The sequence below is a fragment of the Anser cygnoides genome, chromosome 7, assembly GCF_040182565.1.
Source record: "Anser cygnoides isolate HZ-2024a breed goose chromosome 7, Taihu_goose_T2T_genome, whole genome shotgun sequence".
Classification (NCBI taxonomy): Eukaryota; Metazoa; Chordata; class Aves; order Anseriformes; family Anatidae; genus Anser; species Anser cygnoides.
Genome location: NC_089879.1, coordinates 11714555 through 11736159, shown reverse-complemented (window position 1 = coordinate 11736159; position 21605 = coordinate 11714555). Strand labels below are relative to the sequence as shown.

The following is a 21605-nucleotide window of genomic DNA, read 5'->3' as shown; positions in this document are numbered from 1 at the left end:
AGCATTTTCCACTGAAATAGAAACGGCTAGATTTTTACTATCTCATATTTAATCTTGGGTTTAATTAAAATCTATCATTTGACGTTTCTTTCCTTGTTTCTAAGGGCTGTTGACTTCTGCTTGAAACAGAAATGCAGGGTAACGAACCTTCAGGAAAGTTTGATGAGGGATGATTTTACTCCGACATTTGCAGAGTTCTTGGAATATATAAAGTGATAAGTATTATTAGTCACTGCAGTTTATAACATTTTATGCTTTTGCAGCTCAGTGCAAAACATTAATTAATATAACCCAGACAGTGTGATCAAAGTGCATTTCCCTTTGCAGGGACATGATTTTTTCCACATTAGCCACGAGAGGGCAGGGAGAGATATAAGTCCAAGCCTGCTCATTCCAGTGAGCTCAGGGAAATTCCCTTTTCAAAGCTGTTCAGTCTCCTTTGTCCCCCTGCTGCTAGGGAAAAAGCAGCTAAGGGGGGCTACTAGTCAAAAGACAGAATGGACACAAATCTGTCCATCTGCAGCACAGCCATTTCCCACTTCTCTTAACTGAATCCATTATACGATGGACAGCCCTTTACATGTCCTCACATTCATCCCCTCTCATTCAGTCTCAAGAAGGGTCCTGAGTGAAATCCTCAGCTTCAACAACAAAGCACTGTGCTGAGCAGTCAGTCGACGTGGCTGGCCCTGAGCTGTCCTATTGGCAAGACTGGGTGGCTTTTCACACATGGGATCAAAACACCTGGCCTAGAGCTATTGTAGGATCAGACTTCTGTTTCTCACCTTGTTTCCTTCTTTCTTTTTTTTTTTTTTTTTTAAACCTACCACTATTGTTTTCTTTTACTTCCACAGGAACAGTGGCTCTTTGGGAAGCACTAGAAGACTGCTGTGCCATCATACCTCCCACATAAACACGTTGTCTACCCTGCAAATACATGGAGGTAGCAGGATGAGTGCTACTAGGACAGGCCATCAAGGATGATTAAGGAATCTCCTCCACAAGAGATTATAGAGAGCAGTTCAGGCTGACATCTGTTAGAGGTGACTGAAGTTTTTTCAATCCTGTATTAATGAAGGAATGGTGACTATGTCTATTTCTGCTGTGATCACCAGAGTCTGTGCAGCAGTGATTGTACCATTGATGAAGATTTACTAAGGCAATTCCTGTGAACTTTTACAGTGCAATTCTCCATGGCTTCAATTCTAAAATGCCAGTAATAACTACTAAAGGGCAGAGTTCTGAAATTGCTTAAACTAATCTGCCAAACAGCCAAACCCTGAGATGTGCACACCAAAAAAAAAAAAAAAAAAAAAAAAAAAAAACAAAAAACTCTCTCTGCTATGGGATACAGAAAGAAGGCAAAGCAGGCTTCTTGCAGTGTCTGGTGTCTGGATCTCTCATTTTTCCTAAGGGAATTTTTGTTTTGCTCACATGAACTCAAGGATTTTGTTTCAGCGTCTCATTTATATGGACATTCTATGTGATTCCATTGGCAGAGCTTTGTAGTTTAGCATTAATTAATGTCAATTAATGTATTTAGTTGCTAAGCTCTGGAATTAATTTCATTAGTTTTCCCACACAGATGTTTTCCCTGCCATAGGTAATTAGGACTTTATGCTTTTCATTTCCAGAACCCTCACCTCCAACAACAGCTGCTGTTTTTAATATACAACAAGAAAGTCATGCTGCGCCTGGAGAGAAGAACATAACTTCCAGCTCTTATCCCCCCAGACATTTTGATTTAGACAGTTTTAGACATCTAAAGTAGGATTCTTCTCTGGGAATGGCAGCTATTTCTAAAGAGGAAGCAAGGAAAGTCACAGAACAAGAATGGAGGAGACGTCTTGTAAGGGAAACCTCTGAGAAAATTAATCTGTGTCAGAGAATCGCAGATGCTAACATATACCAGGAATTGAGAGCTAGAGGGACCCTGTGCCATGATATGTTTTAGTCTTCTCTGTTTAGCTTGAGCTCCATGCTAATATGTTCTCAAGGGCAATACAATCCAGAGACATGTTTTGGCTTAGCTGGTGGAGATAGAAGGTTGTTCGTGGTTACTGGAAGTTGGCAAGCCTCTGCAAAAATACACAGAAGAGTATCAAAGTCTTTCAAAAAGCAGAGGGAGAATTCCTTCAGGACACTTTGTTGCTGAGTGTTATTTTGGATGACAGCTCAAACTTTAATACCCACTGCTTTCCAGTCTAAACGTTCATGGGTGTCTTTGGAAAACTTTATTTGATCGCAAGGAGGGTTAGAGAAAATATTCACTGTACTCACTGCAAATATATTATTCTTCCTGTTTTTTATTCCTCCTCTTGTCTAATTAATTGAGGAATGTGTCCCGTTCTCTACAATGAAATACACTATGGACAGATCAGGAGTTTATACAGAGTATCCATACAATTTATGGCTTGTTGGTCTTCCAGATTTACTATGGTGTATCTCTGTTCATTACTAAGCAACTTAGACGTTAGGGATCATTTCTTGATTTTTTGAAGGATGACTGACATCCTTTAACTAATGAACCATTAGAACATGGTAGTACCATATCTCACTAAAAGATACAGATCTGTAACCCATCTCCAACAGTGACTAGTAAGAGAAGCCTTGAAAAGATCACAAGAATTTGTCCACGTGCCTTGGCAGTCCAGGTAAAGCTTAAGCAACCACAACATCCAGTGACAACGAGTGACAACTATTTAATTAAATGTTCTCATACTTTAATCTCTCCCATCTCCCCCCCCCCCCCCTTTTTTTTTTTTTTTGAAACACACAACATGACTGTTCTTTATCCATTCCCATCTGGTCTGAATGTTGATTTGTGAAACATTTATGATACAGGAATATATTCACAATTCTCCAGGGCTCAGCAGATGCAAAGCACTTAACCAGTAATGAAAACCAATGAATTGGAGCGAGCCTATTTACTAACTAACTCACAAATCTGTTTTTATCCTGCTACTCCTCTTTCTTCATTGCATGTCAGAGTCAGGAGTCTTTCTTTGAATGGGGAAGTATATCCTTTACCATTTCTATCATGAGGATATAATTGGGAAACAAACTTCATTCTCCAAGACAAATACTAATCATCAGCTACAGTCAAGAAAATCAAAAAAAAAAATCACTGCACAAGTTTAATGCACTATGTGAATTAATTTCCCACACCAGATATGTTAGAAAAAGACTGTCAGGCTAAGTTGCCAACTTTTTTTTTTTTTTTCCTCTCACAGCAGTGTTGTTTTTTTTTTTCAATGTTATGTGAGAACATAAATTAAAGTCCTAGCACAACTTCGTGATTTAGATACCATGAGCAAGATACTCAGTCCCTGTTGGTCAGCAAGCAGACCATGCCAACTGCCCCCAGGTGAGATTTTGGTCTTGCCTGCAATCACAGAAGTACCTAAATTACCTTTCACTAAGAAAAGTTGCTATGCAGATCAAGCAGAAGAAAAGTAAAGGAAACAGAAGTAGATTTCAAATATCAGGGGCTCTCTAAAATTTTGACAACAAATAAGAAAGCTCCTTAGCTTCTTTCATCTGCACAGTAAAAAAAAAAAAAAAATATTAAAAAGTTTACTCAAAAATCAATTGACATCCATCTACAGTCATCTAAGCAAACGATGGTCGACCAAAGTTGGTTTTCTTGACCTGCACCTATAGAAACTCTTAGACTACCTGAGAGTCTAAGGCCAGTTAGTCTCCAAATGCCTTGAGGAAATCCATTTTTTCTAATTCCCACCAACAGCCTGGATTCCTCAACAAGGATCACTCAAATAAAAAAAAAATATATATATATCATGTCAATTAGCCTGAATTGAGCCTTGCTGGGATAACATTACCTAGCTCAAATCAGATAAAACCATTAATTAAGGGTCTTTTGAGGTTATTCTTTAAAAAACAAACAGACTAAAAACTAAAACCCTCGTACCATTAAGTTTATAAGCTTCCTGAAAGCACCTTAAGTTGCATTTGAGAAAACCTGTATTTAACTCTCACCAATCACTCTGCCTGCTGACTATGATGATGAATGCAACAAAGGAAAGCTTATCATGGTTAGGAACTGTAGGGGATTACTTGTCTTACTGGGGTGTTGACCTGAAACCAGGCAAAAAAAAAAAACATCACAATTCCTGCTGACTTTGACAGCTTACTTTGATCCTGTTCCAAAACCAAAGCAGAACACCAGGAAAACCCAGGCATACAAATGGAAATGTGAGGTAAGGTTCAAATGAACTTCTTCCAACTGGAAACAAACAGTTTTTCCTACTGTACACTCAGTCCCAGCTTGACTAGGATTGTGCCTGAAGCCTTTAAAAAATAAACAGAAACATTACTTCTTCATTTGGGCATTTGATGAGATGAAAATTTGTCTGGTGCTGTCCAAGATTTACATAACAGGTTTAAAAACACAAACAGCAATTATTAGCCCTGCAAATCTGCCTCCATCAATACAATTAAATTGTACAGTCTTTACTCAGTTTGTTTAGTGTTACCTGCATCCTAGTTTTTTACTGTTTCATCAGTGGATCATGAGGAGGACTTAAAAGGAGAATATGAGCACAGGTACAGCACTGCCAGCCAGATCCTCAGCAAGTGTAAATCAACATGCCACTGAAGTTGCATTGATTTATGCCTGCTAAGAGACTCCTATTTTGGTTCTTGTAAACCTTTTACATTATGTATATAAATACAATAAATAAAATGCACAGACAGACCGTAATCAGGGAGCAGAGACAGAGAGTTATTGGTATTCTAACAGGGAAAGCCCAATACTAAAGTTGCTGCTGATAGATGTTCTCAGGCAACCCTGCCAGGGAGATGGGCTAACACCATACTCTGCAGACATTTCTCCTCCTTTCACCTAAAGCTGCAGTTGTAGTATTCAGTTTCTGCTGGGGACAAAAAAAAAAAAAAAAAAAAAAAAAAAAAAAAAAAAAAAGGAAAAAGAGTGAGGTTGTTTTCCTATTTGTACTGAGTGAAGCAGGTTTTTGTTTAGCCCTTATATTTCCACCTCTGGGTCTTTTATTTTACTGTATGTATTGTGTGGTTGCTTTCACACCACCCTCCTTTTCTTTCCTTCTTTCTCCCTGTCTTGTTTTGTCAAGTCTACCTTCACAAATTTAATCCCTTTATTGAATTTTTACACTTGGTTAACCGTCAAAAGAGATCTCCCAAACAAAGTATAAATAACTAAATGCAAGGATATACATAAAATAAATAAATAAATAATATTTTCAAATTAGCCTCAGCTTGAAAAAAAGGTATCTTTCTCACTTCAGCACACTTTACCTCATCACCCTACCAGCAGCAACACACCAGCTTCATTCCAGAGGAGAAAGGTTTGCTCATCAATTGGAGGGTTATGGCTACTTTTTTTCCAGGAAAGAGGAACAGATCTAGCACTTAGAATAAGGCTCTAGTAGTCAAGAGACCTGAATACACCAAATTAGTCATGGTAACATGAGTTGCCCGTGTTCATATTCTCAGCTTGCTTCAGTCTCAAAGTCCTGAGACCTGCAGTCCTCTGCCAGTGGCCTGTGCTCCCTGGAAGAACTGGCAAAACACAGCATGCACTTACTGAATACCCAACTTATTATCTTTTATTCCTGATGAGCTGGGGACCTCCTAATTCATGAGCAGAAATTTCAGCCCAATGGCTGGTTTGCAAGGGAGGTCACCGTTGGCTGAAGGTTGGACACCACTGTTGGATTTATATTAGTAATTCTGTCACTGCCTAAACAGAGAAACATAAGTCGTGCTGCCTCTCAGCTAAGCCAAAACAAGTGCACAGAATCAATTCCTAGAGCTCAGCTGATGTTCCATACTGTTCCATAATTCTTCATTAATGTGCCTGCCTCCCCAGCAAGGCCAGTTTCATCTACCTGATTTTTATATTTTTTTTTTTTTGCATGCTAAGACCTATACTAAAGCTTACTAATTTGTTAAGCGCTCAAGAAATCTTTTGCAGAATTGTGTCATAGGTCTGCAAAATGTTCTTATTACAGGTTAAGAACTCAAACAAGGCTATTCGTGGCGTTTGGAGCATGTTATCTTCTCTACCCTGTGTGAGCTGAACACCCCTCAAAAGGATCACTGTAACATAGCTCCTTAAACACTGATTGCAGCACTTTGTCTCAATGACCTCAAATTCCCAATGCATTATAAGATTAATGTTTTGTGCTGAATTAGACACTGTGCTACTAGAATCTTTCTTTCTCATTTAGCACGTCCCGAGAAATAGGAAGCCTCATGTCTCCAGCCTTGCCACCATGTTCAGGTAAGTGAAATTGAGAGGAGAAATAATAACCAGAGAACACAAATGATAAGAAATAGAGATAATAAATTCTTTCACTTTTACTAATCTTGCATATTCTGAAATGGGAAGACCTTTGAAACTTTATGATTTCTATCACAACTGTTTCTTTTCAAAATTCATCTTCCAAAAAATTCTCTTTCATCCTGAATTTTAGTGAGTTAAAAAAACCTGATTACTTACTGTTACCTTTTTGGACAGTTTTTAAGTTTCCAATGAGAAAATATACATTTTAAGTAACACCATTACATTTGGGGGTACAATTCAGGGAAGAATTTCATCCTTTTTTAAAGGAATTAATTGACTGCATCATTAATACTTACATATTGGAAACGGTACAAATCTGCTTGCTATGTTGCAGTAAAATTGCTATTTACAGAGGAAACAATATCGAATTAAAATGATAGGATCCATGGCAGACAGGCTTTTAGTGTGATGCCTGCCTGAGGCAATCCAGTGCTGTGGAAAAGAAATCCATGGAGGAAGATCTGCAAAGGCAGGGGAGCTCAAATAAAAACCTTGAGGAACCACAGGTGGGAGGAGAAAAGGCCAGTGGGTGGCTCAGGGTGCCTGAGAGAATTTACAGCCAATTAAGAGAATATTTTGGAGCTGCAGGTAAATGCAGCTGCTGGAATGGAGAAAAGCACATCAAGTGGCAAAGGAAGGGAGAATAGCTGATGAAAGTGAAGGGCAATGACAGGACAAACAATAACAGTGAAGAATACATTCAGGGTGGTCATTAAAATATTTTTAATGCAAGAGAAATGAGGTGTTTTCAAATGTAGTACCTAAGGCAGAGTATCCCTGGTCTACTAAAACAGTTTGGTAAAGCTATGTACAAGATGATACTATGATTTTTGTTGTGTGAAACAAACAGACAGGGTCTGTGACACAGGAACTTTTCTCCTATGAACAAAAATCATGTGGAAAACACACACACAAAAAAAGGAAAAATTCTGTATATTCTGATTTAATTATTGCTTATCACCTGCTCTTCCTTACCATATTATCTCCTTGTTTCACAGCGTGTTAATACCAACTTTTTTTTCCAATCCTGGAACAACTTTTCTTCTGACAGACTTGCCTTGGACAAGTCAAACCCCTCATATTAAATGACTGAATCACTAAATACTCAGATTTCCGTCATGATATTGTGTAGTTACAAGAATATGAGGGCAGTCCAGAATACCACAATCTTAGGAAGCTGATGTACTTACGACCATCCACTGTCTTTGCCTCCAGGTGCACAAGATCTGGCTCTCTACCGGACCCCATCATAGACCTGCAAGAGGCAGATTGATGCAAATGCATTAAAACAAGACATACCACAGGTGATATCTGGGACATTCATTTCACATGATTCTATTTAGCTGGACCTAAATTCACACTCACAAGTAAGAGTTGATTGTTTTAAAAGCCTCTTGGAGTTTTCCCTAAAATAAACTTGAAAATTTGAAAAAAAGAAATCTACTTTTTCAGTGAATTGATACCATTGTATTTATGAGCTCTTTATTTCTGATGCATTTACTTCATTTCTACTCTCCACCTGGAGACTCGTTTCTCTTTTCATTGACACCTGACCTTCTGGTGTATCCCCTGGTTTGATTGGTAGGATGTATTTCAGCTCAGGGTGGGATACAGCATACTTTAATTGATAAGATAACAGTGTTTGCCAGCATACTAATTATAGCTGTTCCTTTATATTTGCCATTTTATGCACATTTGCTTAATTGACACTCTTAATGATCAATATTCCCTCATTAATTAAGAAATTTTTAAAATCCATTAAAATCCATTTCATTCTGAGACGTTTTATCATTTCTGATCTAACAAAAACAGTGTTCCATTAATAAAAGGAATGTCAGATTGATTCAGAAAATGATCATTTGTTCACTGTGAATTAAGAAGCAACAGCATAAAGACATTGAGCATTGTAAATAGGAGGTTTATGGGCTCCTTTGCTGATGTTCCACTTCACCAGCACTGCTGGCCTTGACTACTCACTGGGAGAGTCCAAATAGCCACTAGTTTGATGCACAGTCTGAATTACTGCATTACTGACTGCAGGTGGGTACCAACTCCATTTTAAAGTAGCCTCAGTAGCAACTCTGACAATCAGTCTTGTTTCTGGTCTTGGCCCTGTCAAGCAAGTGATAATCCTAGAAAATCCTAGGGTTAACCTCCAGTTTCATGTTAGCTGCCTGACCTCCGAGTTAATAGATGCATGAGTGAAGATAAACATTCATTTTCATTGATAGACAAATTAGATGTTGTTCTGTTCAAAGCCTCATTATTTTTCAGGAAATCAAAAGTGAGGTTCAAACAGTGATTTAGACCTTAATTCAGTTCCCACTGACTGCAATCAGATGCAGCTATAGTCCTTAATCATCATGTGCATTAACTAATAACCATTACAAAAATGTTAACAATAACAAGACTATCTGATTAATCCTTAGCTTCACTGACAAAATCTGTAACAATACTTTAGCTAGAAAATCCTTTTTTTTTTTTTTTCCCCTTCAGTTCTCCTTTGCTGGGGACTTGAAAGTTTCAGAGAAGTCTAAGCTAGCATTGCTTTTGCCTCTTTGCCATCTTTAAAAGCTCTTATAACAAACCTTTTTTCTCCTAAGCATTCAACCTTTATTTAAAATTTCTGCTTCCTGATGATTGACACCAAGTGTGTGGGAAGGGAGTATCTTCCTAGGGCATTTTTCCTTTACCTACTATCATCAGTAGATTTAGGGTCAAAATGCTGGGCCTGATGGTTACAATACAGTTCAGGATAGATAGATGCTAGTGACAAACAGCCCTAAAAACACAGAGGGATTAAGCTTGTAATTTGGCATACCTCCTTTTTATCCTTGTTTATTCATCAGGTTTTAAACACACCTGGAACTGGGCTATTCCAGAAGATACAGTTCAGCTTCTTCAGTGCACACCTCCTCCTGACCTGACACAGCCCCATGGGGATGTGAACTCTTCAAAGAAAACAGGATTATATTCCTTGGACTTGAACACTTTGTCTCTTCAGAGACATGCAACAATGGTTTTCTTTCAGCAAAGAACTTGTTGCCTTAATTAAAGCCTGCGAGTCTACAGTCAGGTGTTTTAAGAGTTTCTTTCTCACAGTTCTATTTTGACCCCACGAAACATCTCTATTGCATCTTTCCTGGCAATGAGGAAAAAAAAAAAAAAAGAGAATGAGAAAGAATGAGATATGTCTCACTGACAGATGGAACATGACTGTCATTGATGTTTCCACTTCTGATATGAGCCATAATTTACATCAAACTCTTAAATGTCTTAGCGGTAGTGTATAATATCTCGGTCCACCAACCCCAGAAAGTTAGAAGGCTACAGCTGTAGTGACCTGCGTATTACTTCATCTCATGCTAGGACAGCCAGTATTAGGATTGCAGAAGCTTCAGCTCAAGGCAGAATTAAGTCATCAGTTGTACCAAGGATGGACAGGACAAGGTTGGCTGAAATATGACTCATGATAAACATTATTCTTTTACTCAAGGGCTTCATTTCTTTTGATATTGTCTAACCCCCTGCAAATTAGAAATGTGATGTGAAACTAAGAAGAAAACCAAAGCCCAGAGAAGCTAAGGGAGTTTCTAAAGCCAAGCAGGACATCTGAGCTAGAGATAAGAATCATAGCCAGGTCTCTTTAGCTGCTATATCTTTTTTCCTGCCTGAGAGAACACACATTCCATCATTTCAATATAACAGGCCTAATTTACTTGTGACAGCACAAGGTCATAGTCAGGCCCTTACATGATAACACTGGCCAGACAACAGTGATAACAAAGAATAATCAGTTACAAAGAATGGGTAAAACATAAATACATACTTGCTCAAATCAGTATTAGATGCACTGGTATAGCTGCTATCCTGAAACATACTACCCACATCTAGACCCCGCTGAAAGCCTACTGTTCAGAAAATTTTAAATGTCACATTTTCTTGTACCATGCTGTCTTGTTCCATGGTAGCTCTGTGTATCCCTTCGTACTACCCAAAAAGTCACATAAAGAAATATGTACTTTACCCAGTTATATACTATAGACCTCTGAGCTAATCAGCCTCAAATACCTCTGCAGGCAGTGGGGAGAAACAGTCAGTTTTGTGCTGTGGTTCATCTGCACTGTTTTAGACATAAATTCATGAGAAGACAAACTTCATCCTACAATGGACTGTTTCTCTCCAATGAGTATAAGATGTCTTGATACCTACACTACAGGCATCCACATGTAAACAAATAAGTGCCCCAAAGCAGGTAACACAGCACACCTGCAGCATGTTTACTACCTAAATTTAAAAACATGAATTTCAGATAAACTATGGACTGTAAATAAAGGGAAAAGACAAAAAGAATCATCCTTAGCAGGTGAGCACCGTGTACTTCTGCAAGCCTAAGTATCATTAAGTAATTGTGTTAAGCCCATAGCATCAGTATGAAACAGAATGAATAAATATAAGGAAACAAGGAAATTCCAGTCCTGATTGATGACTGGGTTTAAAAGTTCTTCTACCAAAACTAGCGTGATCACTGAATACAAGCTTATGCATGGAAGAAGAAAACTACATGCTGGATTTGCCCTAGATAACCCCAAAGCCTCAAACTCGATGTTTCAAACTTGAGACAACTTCCCATTCTACTTCAATATCTTTTGTGCACATAGTCCATGCAATGTGGTCAAAGTGCTCTTTGCATGTTAAATAAGCAAGAGGAAAGTGTTGTGCATTTAACAGCCTATAAACCAAGCACCCTACATAGAACAGGGGTACAGGTCAGAAACACTCTAAGACTCTGAAGTACTGATTTCTTTCAGGTATTTCTCTGAAAATAAACTGCAAAATTCTTGCCATGCCCTATTCTGAGCAACTTTTTTTAGCTATGCTGGTAGCACTTTGTTCTCCTATTTCTCAGTTCTGCTCTTCCCTTTTAGCATCCATTCTCAAAGGCCAATCAATCACACATACATCCACAAAATTTTCTTCTTGCGTTTCTTTATGTTTTCAACTTATGGTAAAATACCAGCATGCCCTTTGTCCGTTCCTTTAATCTCACTCTTTCTGTAATACTCCCTGAAACTTCAGTACACCAGAGATATGCTAGCAACACCTTCTGTTAAGTGGTGCCTGTTGTATTTTTTCAATTAGTTTTTTTTTGTGTGTGTGTTTTGTTGGTATAACTGTCTGGAAGTTTTGAAAAGAAAAAGAAGAGAAAAAAAATCTTTTAGGAAATTAGGGTTTTAAAAAGCCAAGAGGAACGTAAGTGACCCCCCTGTCTTTACAGAAGATGCTCACATTATGAAATATGTAATATTCCAACAGTCCTATTACAAGGTTACTTCCTAAAATTTTAATTCCTGTCAAGCCTGCTAAGTAGACATCTATGCTTGAGAGCTTTGCAAATCGATATCAGTGGCTGCAGCACAGTAATTGCTCTGAATGCAGATTCTACATCCACCATGAGAAGCAGAATAAGTAAAAGACCCAGAATCATCCTCTGTTTTAGAACTAGGTTGAGAAAAAAAAAAAAAAAAAAGCAGCCTGGCACTGCACATTGAAGAGCAAATGCTAGTTGGCATATTTCTGTAGTGACTGACCCCTTGTCATCTCTCTGACTGACATATTACTAAAACCTTGGCTTCCTTGGCCTATCAGCTCTTCACAGCCACAGAACATGCCCAGAGACTTTGTGGAGTCTATCTCTTTGGAGACCTTCAAAAGCCATCTGAACGTGATCCTGGGCAACCTGCTCTAGGTGGCCCTGCTTGAGCAGGAGGGTTGGACCAGAAGACATCCAGAGGCCCCTTCCAATCAAAACTATTCTCTGATTCTGTGGAATTCAATAGAGCCCGTTATCCTGTGTTTTCACTTCTTCCAGAGTTTTATTCACTGCTGTAGGAAAAAAACAACTGTTTATGACTGCTGGGAAAAGAAGAGGATTGCAAGGCGGTCAGACCACTCAGAACTGCAGAAAGGCATCACTGTGAAGATAGCAAAAGCTTCCATATGGTGTACTTTTACTTTCAAAATACTCTTTTACCTAAACAAAGAACTCAAAGCACCAGACTATAAAGACTCCATCTCACTGGCCTGTGTTTTCTGAAAATCAGCTTTGGATACCTCTGCTGTTGGATGCTTGACTTCAGACATAGTGACACTATATGTGGGACCACACACACAAGAAATTTGATGGCAAACTTTTCATATGTATTCCATGTATTATACACACCTACAGACAAGGTCAAATGTCTTTTAACCTCAGCAATAAAAGACAGTATTAGTTTAGAGAATTCTCAGTGAAAATGGCCTAGAATTAAAGGCTGGAAGAACATCCCTGGAAGTGTTCGAGGCCAGGTTGGATGGGGTCTTGGCCAACCTGATCTAGTTGGTGGCATCCCTGCCTACGACAGGGGGGTTGGAAATAGATGATCTTTAAGATCCCTTCCAACCTGAGCCATCGTATGATTCTATGAAAAGAAATTCTATATCCCCTTTGCACAGACAGAACCATTTCTACCAGTGCAAATGTAGTTCAATCATTTTTATGGGGACAGAGATGTAATACAGTTTTCCAACGTCTCAGTTGAAAAAACAAGTGCAGAATCAGGACTCCTATGACCAACCTCACCTTCTTTTGGATTAAAAAAAAAAAAGAAAAAGAAAAAAAGAAAAAGTATAATCTATTCATGCAGCTAAGGATGGTAGGTAACTGATATATATCAGTGTGACTCAACTAAGTTGGATGGAATGAGATCTGTGCAGTTCTGGCCATTCTGAGTTATCAACACTGACTCAGTATAGGTTACCAGTGGCTGCAAAGCAATACCAGACAGAAATGCGATGCTTAGCTTGGAAAATCCAGTTTAACCCCTCAGTCATTCAAAATGCTCATTTGCCTATGTGCTCTCTCTCCACCTTGCCACAACTTATTCTGATTCTCTTTCTGGCCATTAGACTCTAGTTGAATTTTGCAGATGACTTTGTGCTTAGTGTGATACTTATTTTGAGATGGCTCCTGACCTTCAGCACCCCACCCCTAATTTGAGCACATCTCCTTCTCCACATATACTGCAACGCACAGAAAAGATAATTAGCAGATCGGTGGGAGAGAGAACATGCTCTCAGAGATCCTTATGCCAAAGTTGTCCTATGAACATAAATATTCTGACAAGCTTTATCCTGTCACAATAGAGCCATAAAGTTGCTCTGTTCAGCACATGATAATGGCTTTGTAATTCAATTATTGGTAGAATTTGCCTTTAGGGATTTATCTTTCTTTAGCCTCAGCACTCATACGAATTCCTTATCGTAAATCCTGCCAGTGCAAAACCAGCTCCCCCACTGCCTCTGGAACACATCCTGCCACTTCATGTTAAAAAATTGACAGCTTATTCCAAATTATTGAATTGCAAGTTTTTTGTTTTTAAGGCCGGAGTGCAAACAGCAACATCAAATGAAATTTGTGCAGTCCTTGGTAGCATCAGTTTTACTGGTTCCACTGATTCTTCTATACCACTCTAAATCTTAATTGCCATTCATAAAAATAGTAACATGCAGCCCTAAACAGAGCACTTTTTGTCCAGAGATACTTGACAATCAACCTTTAAGTAACCTTCCCTGCATGCAACTGATTTACTCAAGACCCATGGAAAAGTACAAAACCAGTAGAACAAGTCAGGAAGAGGGGTTGAGGAAAATTTTTCTTCTCAGCTTTATAGATAAACTCCACTGATTAGTCAAGAGCACAGGGACTTCTCTGATTTGACCAAGATCACACAGTTGTTATGTGGCAGAGATAAAAATAGAGCCTGAGAGTCCTCCAGGCTCCCTTTCCTTTTACTACTAAATTCAGTCCATGAGGACTTTGCAGACATTCTCTGTTCCTTTTTTGCTCACAGGAGGCATTGAATCTGTCCCACAGAGTTCAGTGAAGGAGGAAACTCTTGTGGTTTCTTTAGTTTAGTCTCTATTATGTAAAGTTTTATAGATTTTACTATTCTATGAACATTCTCTAAAGATTGCTTTCTAGCTTTTATATCTCTTAACCATTTTATTCTCCTGACATGTTTTAGAAACAAAAGGCCAGATTCCAGACAGACATAAATCAGTACTTCGTTTCTTTGTACTTGGCCAATAAATTTTCCCCTGGCAATCATCTAATTAGGTTTTCCCTGCTGTATCTCTGTACTGTTCTTTCCCACGTTGTCCTGTTAGGTGAAATTATATAATTTTGTGCAATTCAACTGGCAGCCACTGGGCCAAATCCATCCTATGGAATGCTTTACTTGGTTTGTCACCTTTTATCTAGAGCTGATGGGAAACAGCAATGCAATGAATAAATCCCAACCAGATAAACTCTTCTTAGTTGTCCCACCCTGCAACACCGATCCAGAAAAACAGGTAGCTGTTGCTGCCAACACTCCAATAGATGAGTGGGTAAATAGGGGTAGAGGTGTGATTTCCAGGCCACGTCCACTCTCACCATCACTTTTAGCAACCACAGAGACAGAATATCCATAATCTTCCATCTGTGATGTCCACATACCCCACAGCTTAACGGACAGTAGCAAATCAAGCCTTCCTTGCCACTACAGTAACAACAGCTCTCTTTGGAAAGATCTGGAGGGGAAACTTGGCTATAACTCTAAAATAGATGAATGTGAATTCTTAGTGGGGTAAGCATCCGTTGCTGGTAACGCAGGTGGGAGGAATGTCTTAAAATCAGAACCTGATGTAAATGGATAAAATTTAGTTACCAGGATTAGATCATGATTTTAAGACTCTCCTGTCCTACATCTCTTTTTCACATACTGCAGGAGACTTGAATCATCTTCCTTGGAACTTGCTTGAAGAGAAGGAAGGAAGAAGATAGCCTGTAATTAAAGCCTCTGAATTCAGCTTCCTGATATGCACCAAATCTATCTGATTTACTTCTTCTCTGATGGTACAGTCCAATAGGGTCATGGCTTCCCACTCTGTTAATACATGTGTTTCCGGCATCTTGTAGTGCTGCAGCCCAGTCAGGATGCTACAGAGGAGGTCAGGAAGTCATATACAGCAAGAGGGTAAAGTCAGCTCTGCTTAGACATTATGCTTCTCATTAACCATACAACAGAAAATAGCAGTGAAACCTTCCTGACATAGATCCAGACAAATCCACTGCCAGCTTTACTATGTCACTGTTTCACTCTCTTCAGGGGCTGTCCTTTATAGGTGTATACAGAGAAACCAGCTTCTTTGTCCAGTGCCTGTTGAAAACTGACATATTTCAGGCTTCTGCTACTGAGGAATCCCCAAATCAAGCTTTTGAACCAGGTATATTGATGCCTGCCTAATTCTGCAGATCTTTAGTAGGGAGCAAGTGGAGAACTGGAGAGAAGTTAGAGCTCAGGGGAGGCTGTCCTCATTTATAAAGTAACTCTGGATGATTGTTTTAAAATAAACCAGCTGAAATAGGCAAAACAAAACACACCAACCTGTGTATCAATCAGAATAAGGTAGTTCAGTCCCAAAAGACTTACTCAGATGGAATATACCTCTTCTCCTCCGTGCTCCCTATTGATAATAGAAGGACAAGACTCTAAAGGGAGTTGGGGCCCAGAGTTAGATAAATGGATAAGACATTGCTCAGTTATGACTTCTAGGATAACATTCAATATACTATTTTACTCCCATCTTTGTAGTTTTCATGACAAAAAAAAAAAAAAAAAGTCAGGAGCACACTTTCTCTCACAAGGTGGAACTATGCCAAACTAAGGTTTTGAGACTGAGGAGTTATATCTTACTCTGCCAAATCTTGATTTGAGTAACTAGTTATCTCGAGAGACTACTGAGACCAGAGGATCTGTTTATTATAGACTTAGAGGATCAGAGTTTAATCAGCACCCTGCCCTGTGATTTTGGGCAATTTTCTCAGCCTTGTCCAAAGAAGAAAGATGTGTATTTTGGATCTCAGTTTCTTAAGAACTACAACTTATCAAAAATCCAAAGAATCTAAATGAGCTTTTAACAGCAACAGAAATTGATACTGAATGTCTTTTTTTGTTTTTTCCTTGCTGATCCATGTGGTACTTGTCAGGTTGTGCATCTCTGCAAGCCAGACAGGAATAAAATCCTGATTCCCAGGATAAATCTGAGAGGTTTCAACCTTCATTTTGTAGCAAAAAAGATAGAGCTACATCAGGGTCCAGCTGTCTGGTAACCATAAGCAGACATTTTCACTAAACCCTTTGAAATAGCATTAGGATCTTTAATGAACATTGCCAACTGAGATTATGTTTCCTTATACTCTGGCTGGGTGTTATGCTGATGTTTCTGGTGAGAAAACGTTAAGTTTCTGGGACATTGAATGGTGACCGTATGCTGTAATATGTTGCTAGCCTGCAGATCATCTGTATCTTTAAGCTGGCAGTCATGAAACTACCAAAAGAATATTAGCGAGGGAACAGCATCTTGTGTTACAGAGGCTTGGACCTTCACTCTGACTTTCTGCCAAAGCCAAATTTCAATGGGAAGCAAATTTGCAGTGTTCGATTCAGGAGGGAATTAAAAAAAAAAAAAAAAAAAGGCAAATCAAACAAAATTCACCACTATTACTAGTCCCTATCAGCCAGCTGCTTATTCAGATCCCCTGAAAACTGTCATAGGTGACATGCCTATCTGACATGTACTCATTTCCACCATATTTAAGCTATGAAATATGTATTTTTTTATTTAACTTTTTAGTACACTTCAATTCATCAGGTATGGCTTTTGTGTTAGATCAAGCAGATGATTTTCTGGACAGGCTGTCACAATGCCCTTTGATTGGCATCTTCCCCATCAGCCTCCAGCAGTTGCCCTGCAGAGATTAAAAGGTCTTGTTCAGCAATACACAGCCTCATTTGTAAACAGCCCAGACACTATGCCATTTAAATTGCTTCAGCCCACCTGGGTAGGCGTGCAAATCTCACGAAGCCAAGATCTGACAAGTATGCTGGGACAGTTTGCCAGGCTTGCTCCAACTGCTTGAATATAATGGAGTTTTTAACAGGGCTTTTACAAAGCTTTGACATATTTTTTCCCTTGATTTTCAGCTCTTTCAGCTGCTCCAATGAACACAGTCAGACCTTTTAAAATACAGTTTCTAACCTCCTCTGGAAAATAAAAGATACATACTATATAATTCTTCTCTAAAGATTATCTTTCCTTGCCATTGCTCATAAAAGAAACACAAATATAGCCCTATCTACTCATCTGTCCTCCCAGCTGCTTAGCAGTTTATCTTTTTCTCCCTTTCAGTGTGTATGCATATCTTTGAGGGGAAAAGTTAGTTGGCCTGTTTTGTTTGTTTTTACGAACTTTGCATCCATTTTCTTCTCCTCATACTCAGAAAAACACAAGACAGTCAGAGTCATAGCAACATCTTTTCCCAAACTGACATATCTACTGTAACGTCATTAGGGGACCATTAATATCATGGACACCTGACCCTATCAAAAATCAGATGTATTACGACATTTTTATTTCTAATCTGTTATGGCCATGTAGTGCATGAAAGCCCTGAACTGTAATTTTTCTCTGATTAAGACAGTCAGCTTCTTAAAGTATGGAATGATATTTCTTTTGTATTTCTTCCACTTGCTTGTCTGTGTGAAATAACCAAATAAGTAAAGAAATTAATAGCACTGATACACTTTGATTATATGATTATAATAATGATATATTATATGATTATGATTATAACTTGATACAATTTTCTACCTTTTTTTTTCCATTGTTCACTGTATGCTTGTTTTTAAGACAATTTTATTATTTGACTTTTTTTTCCTTGATAATTTTCAGAGGTAGGTTATGATCAGAATTAGTTGAGAATCTTTTCAGAAAATTCCACATTTTAGTAAAAGAATAAATTTTAATGAGCTTTTAAACTTTTATTACTATTATTATTATTATTATTGTTAATTTATTTTAGGGCCACAACTAATTGTGATATCTTGACTTACTGACTTTCATAAAATAATTTCTGGCTCAATGTACGACTTGACGAGAGGACCAGAATAAAAAATCTAGTTTTTAATAACCAATTTTTGCTTGAATATTTTGGCCATCGCAAACTGTATGCACTTTGACTAGGTTGTGGTTTTTTTTCGACCGTTGGTCCTGAATGTTTGGATTTGCTAGTCACAAGGTATCGCTGCTGAGCTTTGACTGCTTAACTGGACCACTTAAAGCAGGAAAAAAAGTAAAGTAATTCCCAATATGATTGATTTGGCAATTGCCTTCACATTTGCATTCACTACAAACCAGAGTCTTTGCCAGCAAAATTCCAAGAATGTATGCTGAAAATCACCATGTATAACAAAAATAAACTGAGAAGCATTTAGATAAAGCATTTATCCACCTTTCCTAACTATCATCTACTACATTCTCTTCCCCTAATGCTGTCCACATTAGGAAAAACTATGCTATCAACAATAAGTCATGTACATTAACTTGTTTTTTCTGTATTACCCTGCTGAACTAATATTGCTTAGAATACTCCTTCCTAGCAATTAGGGTATTTTCATACAGCACAGTTCCAGAATTACTAAGCACCTTTCTAACTTTAATGCATTTTTCTGTCACAGTACATTTAACAGCAAAATATCAAGAACCTGCCAGATAAATAATAAAAAACATAAAAAATGTTGACACAGTGCAGAACCGCAGTGCCTTGGGGGTGTATGCAGTGTGGATTCTTTTATGTTTCCATCAGGTACATAGGTTTGAATGCATTACGCTTTCCTCAATTTATCACTTCCACATACCTAGATTATGCAAACAGCTATGTGATAAGATACCCTAATTACAGCAATTATTAGAGATGATAGTTTTACCTTTCACTAAAGCCTGCCCAACACATATGCATGAACAAATGTGTCCTTACAACCTTTTAATGAGGTACAAAATCAGAGAGATCTTTTTCTTCCCTCCCCCTCTGCTTTTCCATTTTCAGTTGAGAAAAGTCCAGTCACCTCATTTATAGGTTTGAGTTTTTCTGCTCATTCCCTCCACCCCCACCTCAATACGTTCCTCCACAGTGATATTACAATCTCTTCCATCACAAGTGTGGATGTCAGAGCATCGCTTACAGATGAAAGTAGAAGAATGAAAAAAGGGGAACAGGTGAGCTCTGAAGAAACAAAGATCTTGTTCTCATGTTAATGACTCCATTTCATGAAATAGATTATGCAAAAACACAAAATACCTGTGAGCTACAAGGAGCTGAGTTGTCTCTATACAAAGTGTTTTCTCAGAGTTATGTAGCAGGCATCAACAGAGTGTTTTAATGTTCTTCAGGGCTTTAAATTTCTCTACGGCAGTAGTAGGAGGGGATCTTTCACAAACCAACCAAAAATAAGTGAATAAAAAATAAAATTATCTTGCAGATATAAGATATGCAGATATCTTAGAAGATATACAGATATAAGAAATGCAGCTGTAAATGGCATTATAGTTTCTCTGACAGCATTTTCAGGCAGAGCCTTTTCAAGACTAAAACTAGCAAGCCCAGTGATGTTTATTCACAAGACTTAGAGTGACCCACAAACTAATTACAAAACCAACATAACAGAGTAAAACGTCAATTTAAATATAAGTGAGAAATCAGGAAAATACATCTTTGTTTTCATCAATCATTCAAATCCTTTTAGAAGTCTTTAAAGTCTTACAGATATTCCTTCTCCGTTAAAGAAGCAGCATTAAGTAAATGCAGTCTCAAGAGCCTGATGCCAAAGCCCTTGCTTTGTGTCTTCCTGATCTTAGTGAAGTCCCAATTTAGACAGGCCTGGAACCAGTCGGTGTTAAAGTAACTATTCAGCCTTCCTTAGATATTGGAATGTAGCCTTCATTTTCCACAGAGAATATATAGCCCTCGCTCTCTTCACAATACAGTTGTGTTCTGGTGGATCCCTTTCAAATCCATATGAACTAGCGAAAGCATCAGGAACAGGAGAGAGAATCCCCACAAGCTAATTTCCTTGGAAATTTGTGACTTCAAGACATTGTCCTTTACTATTCATTTCTGCCCTCAAGAATAACTGGAAGTCAGCATTCTGACTTCTGTTTGATTAGACTCTGCATATTCCCAAGCCCATATGTATAATAATTTTTTTTTTTTTTTTAAAGTAAATAACCCAGGACAGTAAGTCAGGCTCGACCCAACTTGTACATCAGCACCGGCTATACAGATGTTGCTGTAGAAGTCTGGATTTTAACTTCTGATCTGCACCCTCTTATGTCCCAGTCTCCCTTTTTTTCCCTTGTAAGGGAAGTCAGCAGTGGCCATGCTCTGAGGGCAAAGGGTTGCCCTTCTGATTCAGCACTTCAGTGCCTCTTTTGTCCTCAGGTACTTGGCTGCACAGAAAAGCCCAGTGTTGCTTCCTGTGGTATACATGTTCTCAATTGCACATCTATTTTCATGAATGTTCACCAGCACTGACAGTGGCCATATAATTGAAGCTGAGTGGGTTTGTTTGTTTTTGTTTGTTTGTTTTTATTGTGATGACTACAATAAGTAAATCAGAATGAGATTTAACACTGTCTCCACAAGCTGTATTATTTTTAATTTTGATAGTAGAAATACAGTCTACTTTACAGTGAGGTTATATTATGCAAGGGACATTTTCTTCAAGGTGAAAATACAGGCTTGCAGTTTCATGTTTTGTTTATGGCTGTAGGGAATTAGATGAGTGGTTGGAACCTCTTTTCATCTTACTCTTTGCCTTTGAAGCTCCAAGGCAGAGTTCTCTTATTTGTAAGGTTCTAAGAGGCCTTCAAAGTCTGAACTCCACAGAAAGGAAAAATGATCATTTTCATCATTATTCTTATTGTAGGCATCCATCAGCTCAATTTACTATAAACCACTACTATAACTAATGACGAGAAACTTCAAAAGGTTTGAAGTGAAGTACAGGACTCAGGGATCCAGGAACAGGAGCACACATTCCACCTCTACGACCCCCTTCAGTCAGTACAATTTTGTTGGATGTCCCCAAAACTGGTGTGCCTAGTTTATAGGACTTTCCACTTTTATTAGCCCAGAAACATGAAAAGATGTAAGTGTGTGTGTGTGTGTGTGTGTGTGTGTGTTTGAAACCCAGCTAGGAGTCCCATGGAAAAGAAGGAGGAGTAATATATCTGTGTCTACACCAACGCTCACAGAAAAACAAGTCTAAGTTAAAAATGGAATTCAGTTTGTGAAAGCCTCAGATAACACAGGTTATGAGAAAGAATTAAAAATCAGGAG

The 21605-nt window shown here is 38.3% G+C and overlaps 1 protein-coding gene and 1 long non-coding RNA gene across 6 annotated transcripts in view; one reads left to right on the top strand and one right to left on the bottom strand.

The window, feature by feature from the left end:
• Positions 1-1439, top strand: part of LOC136791226 (uncharacterized) — a 42724-nt gene extending 41285 nt beyond the window's left edge. Inside the window, exon 3 of the long non-coding RNA XR_010832738.1 lies at positions 855-1439. This is a non-coding gene — a long non-coding RNA (uncharacterized lncRNA). The remainder of the gene's footprint in view (positions 1-854) is intronic.
• The window catches only part of SORCS1 (sortilin related VPS10 domain containing receptor 1), a 290008-nt gene that overhangs the window by 75414 nt on the left and 192989 nt on the right, over positions 1-21605 (bottom strand). For all 5 annotated transcript variants that reach the window (XM_067000355.1, XM_067000356.1, XM_067000357.1 and 2 more), the window contains exon 6: positions 7534-7598. In XM_067000355.1, the coding sequence (XP_066856456.1) occupies positions 7534-7598 (65 nt within the window). The remainder of the gene's footprint in view (positions 1-7533; positions 7599-21605) is intronic.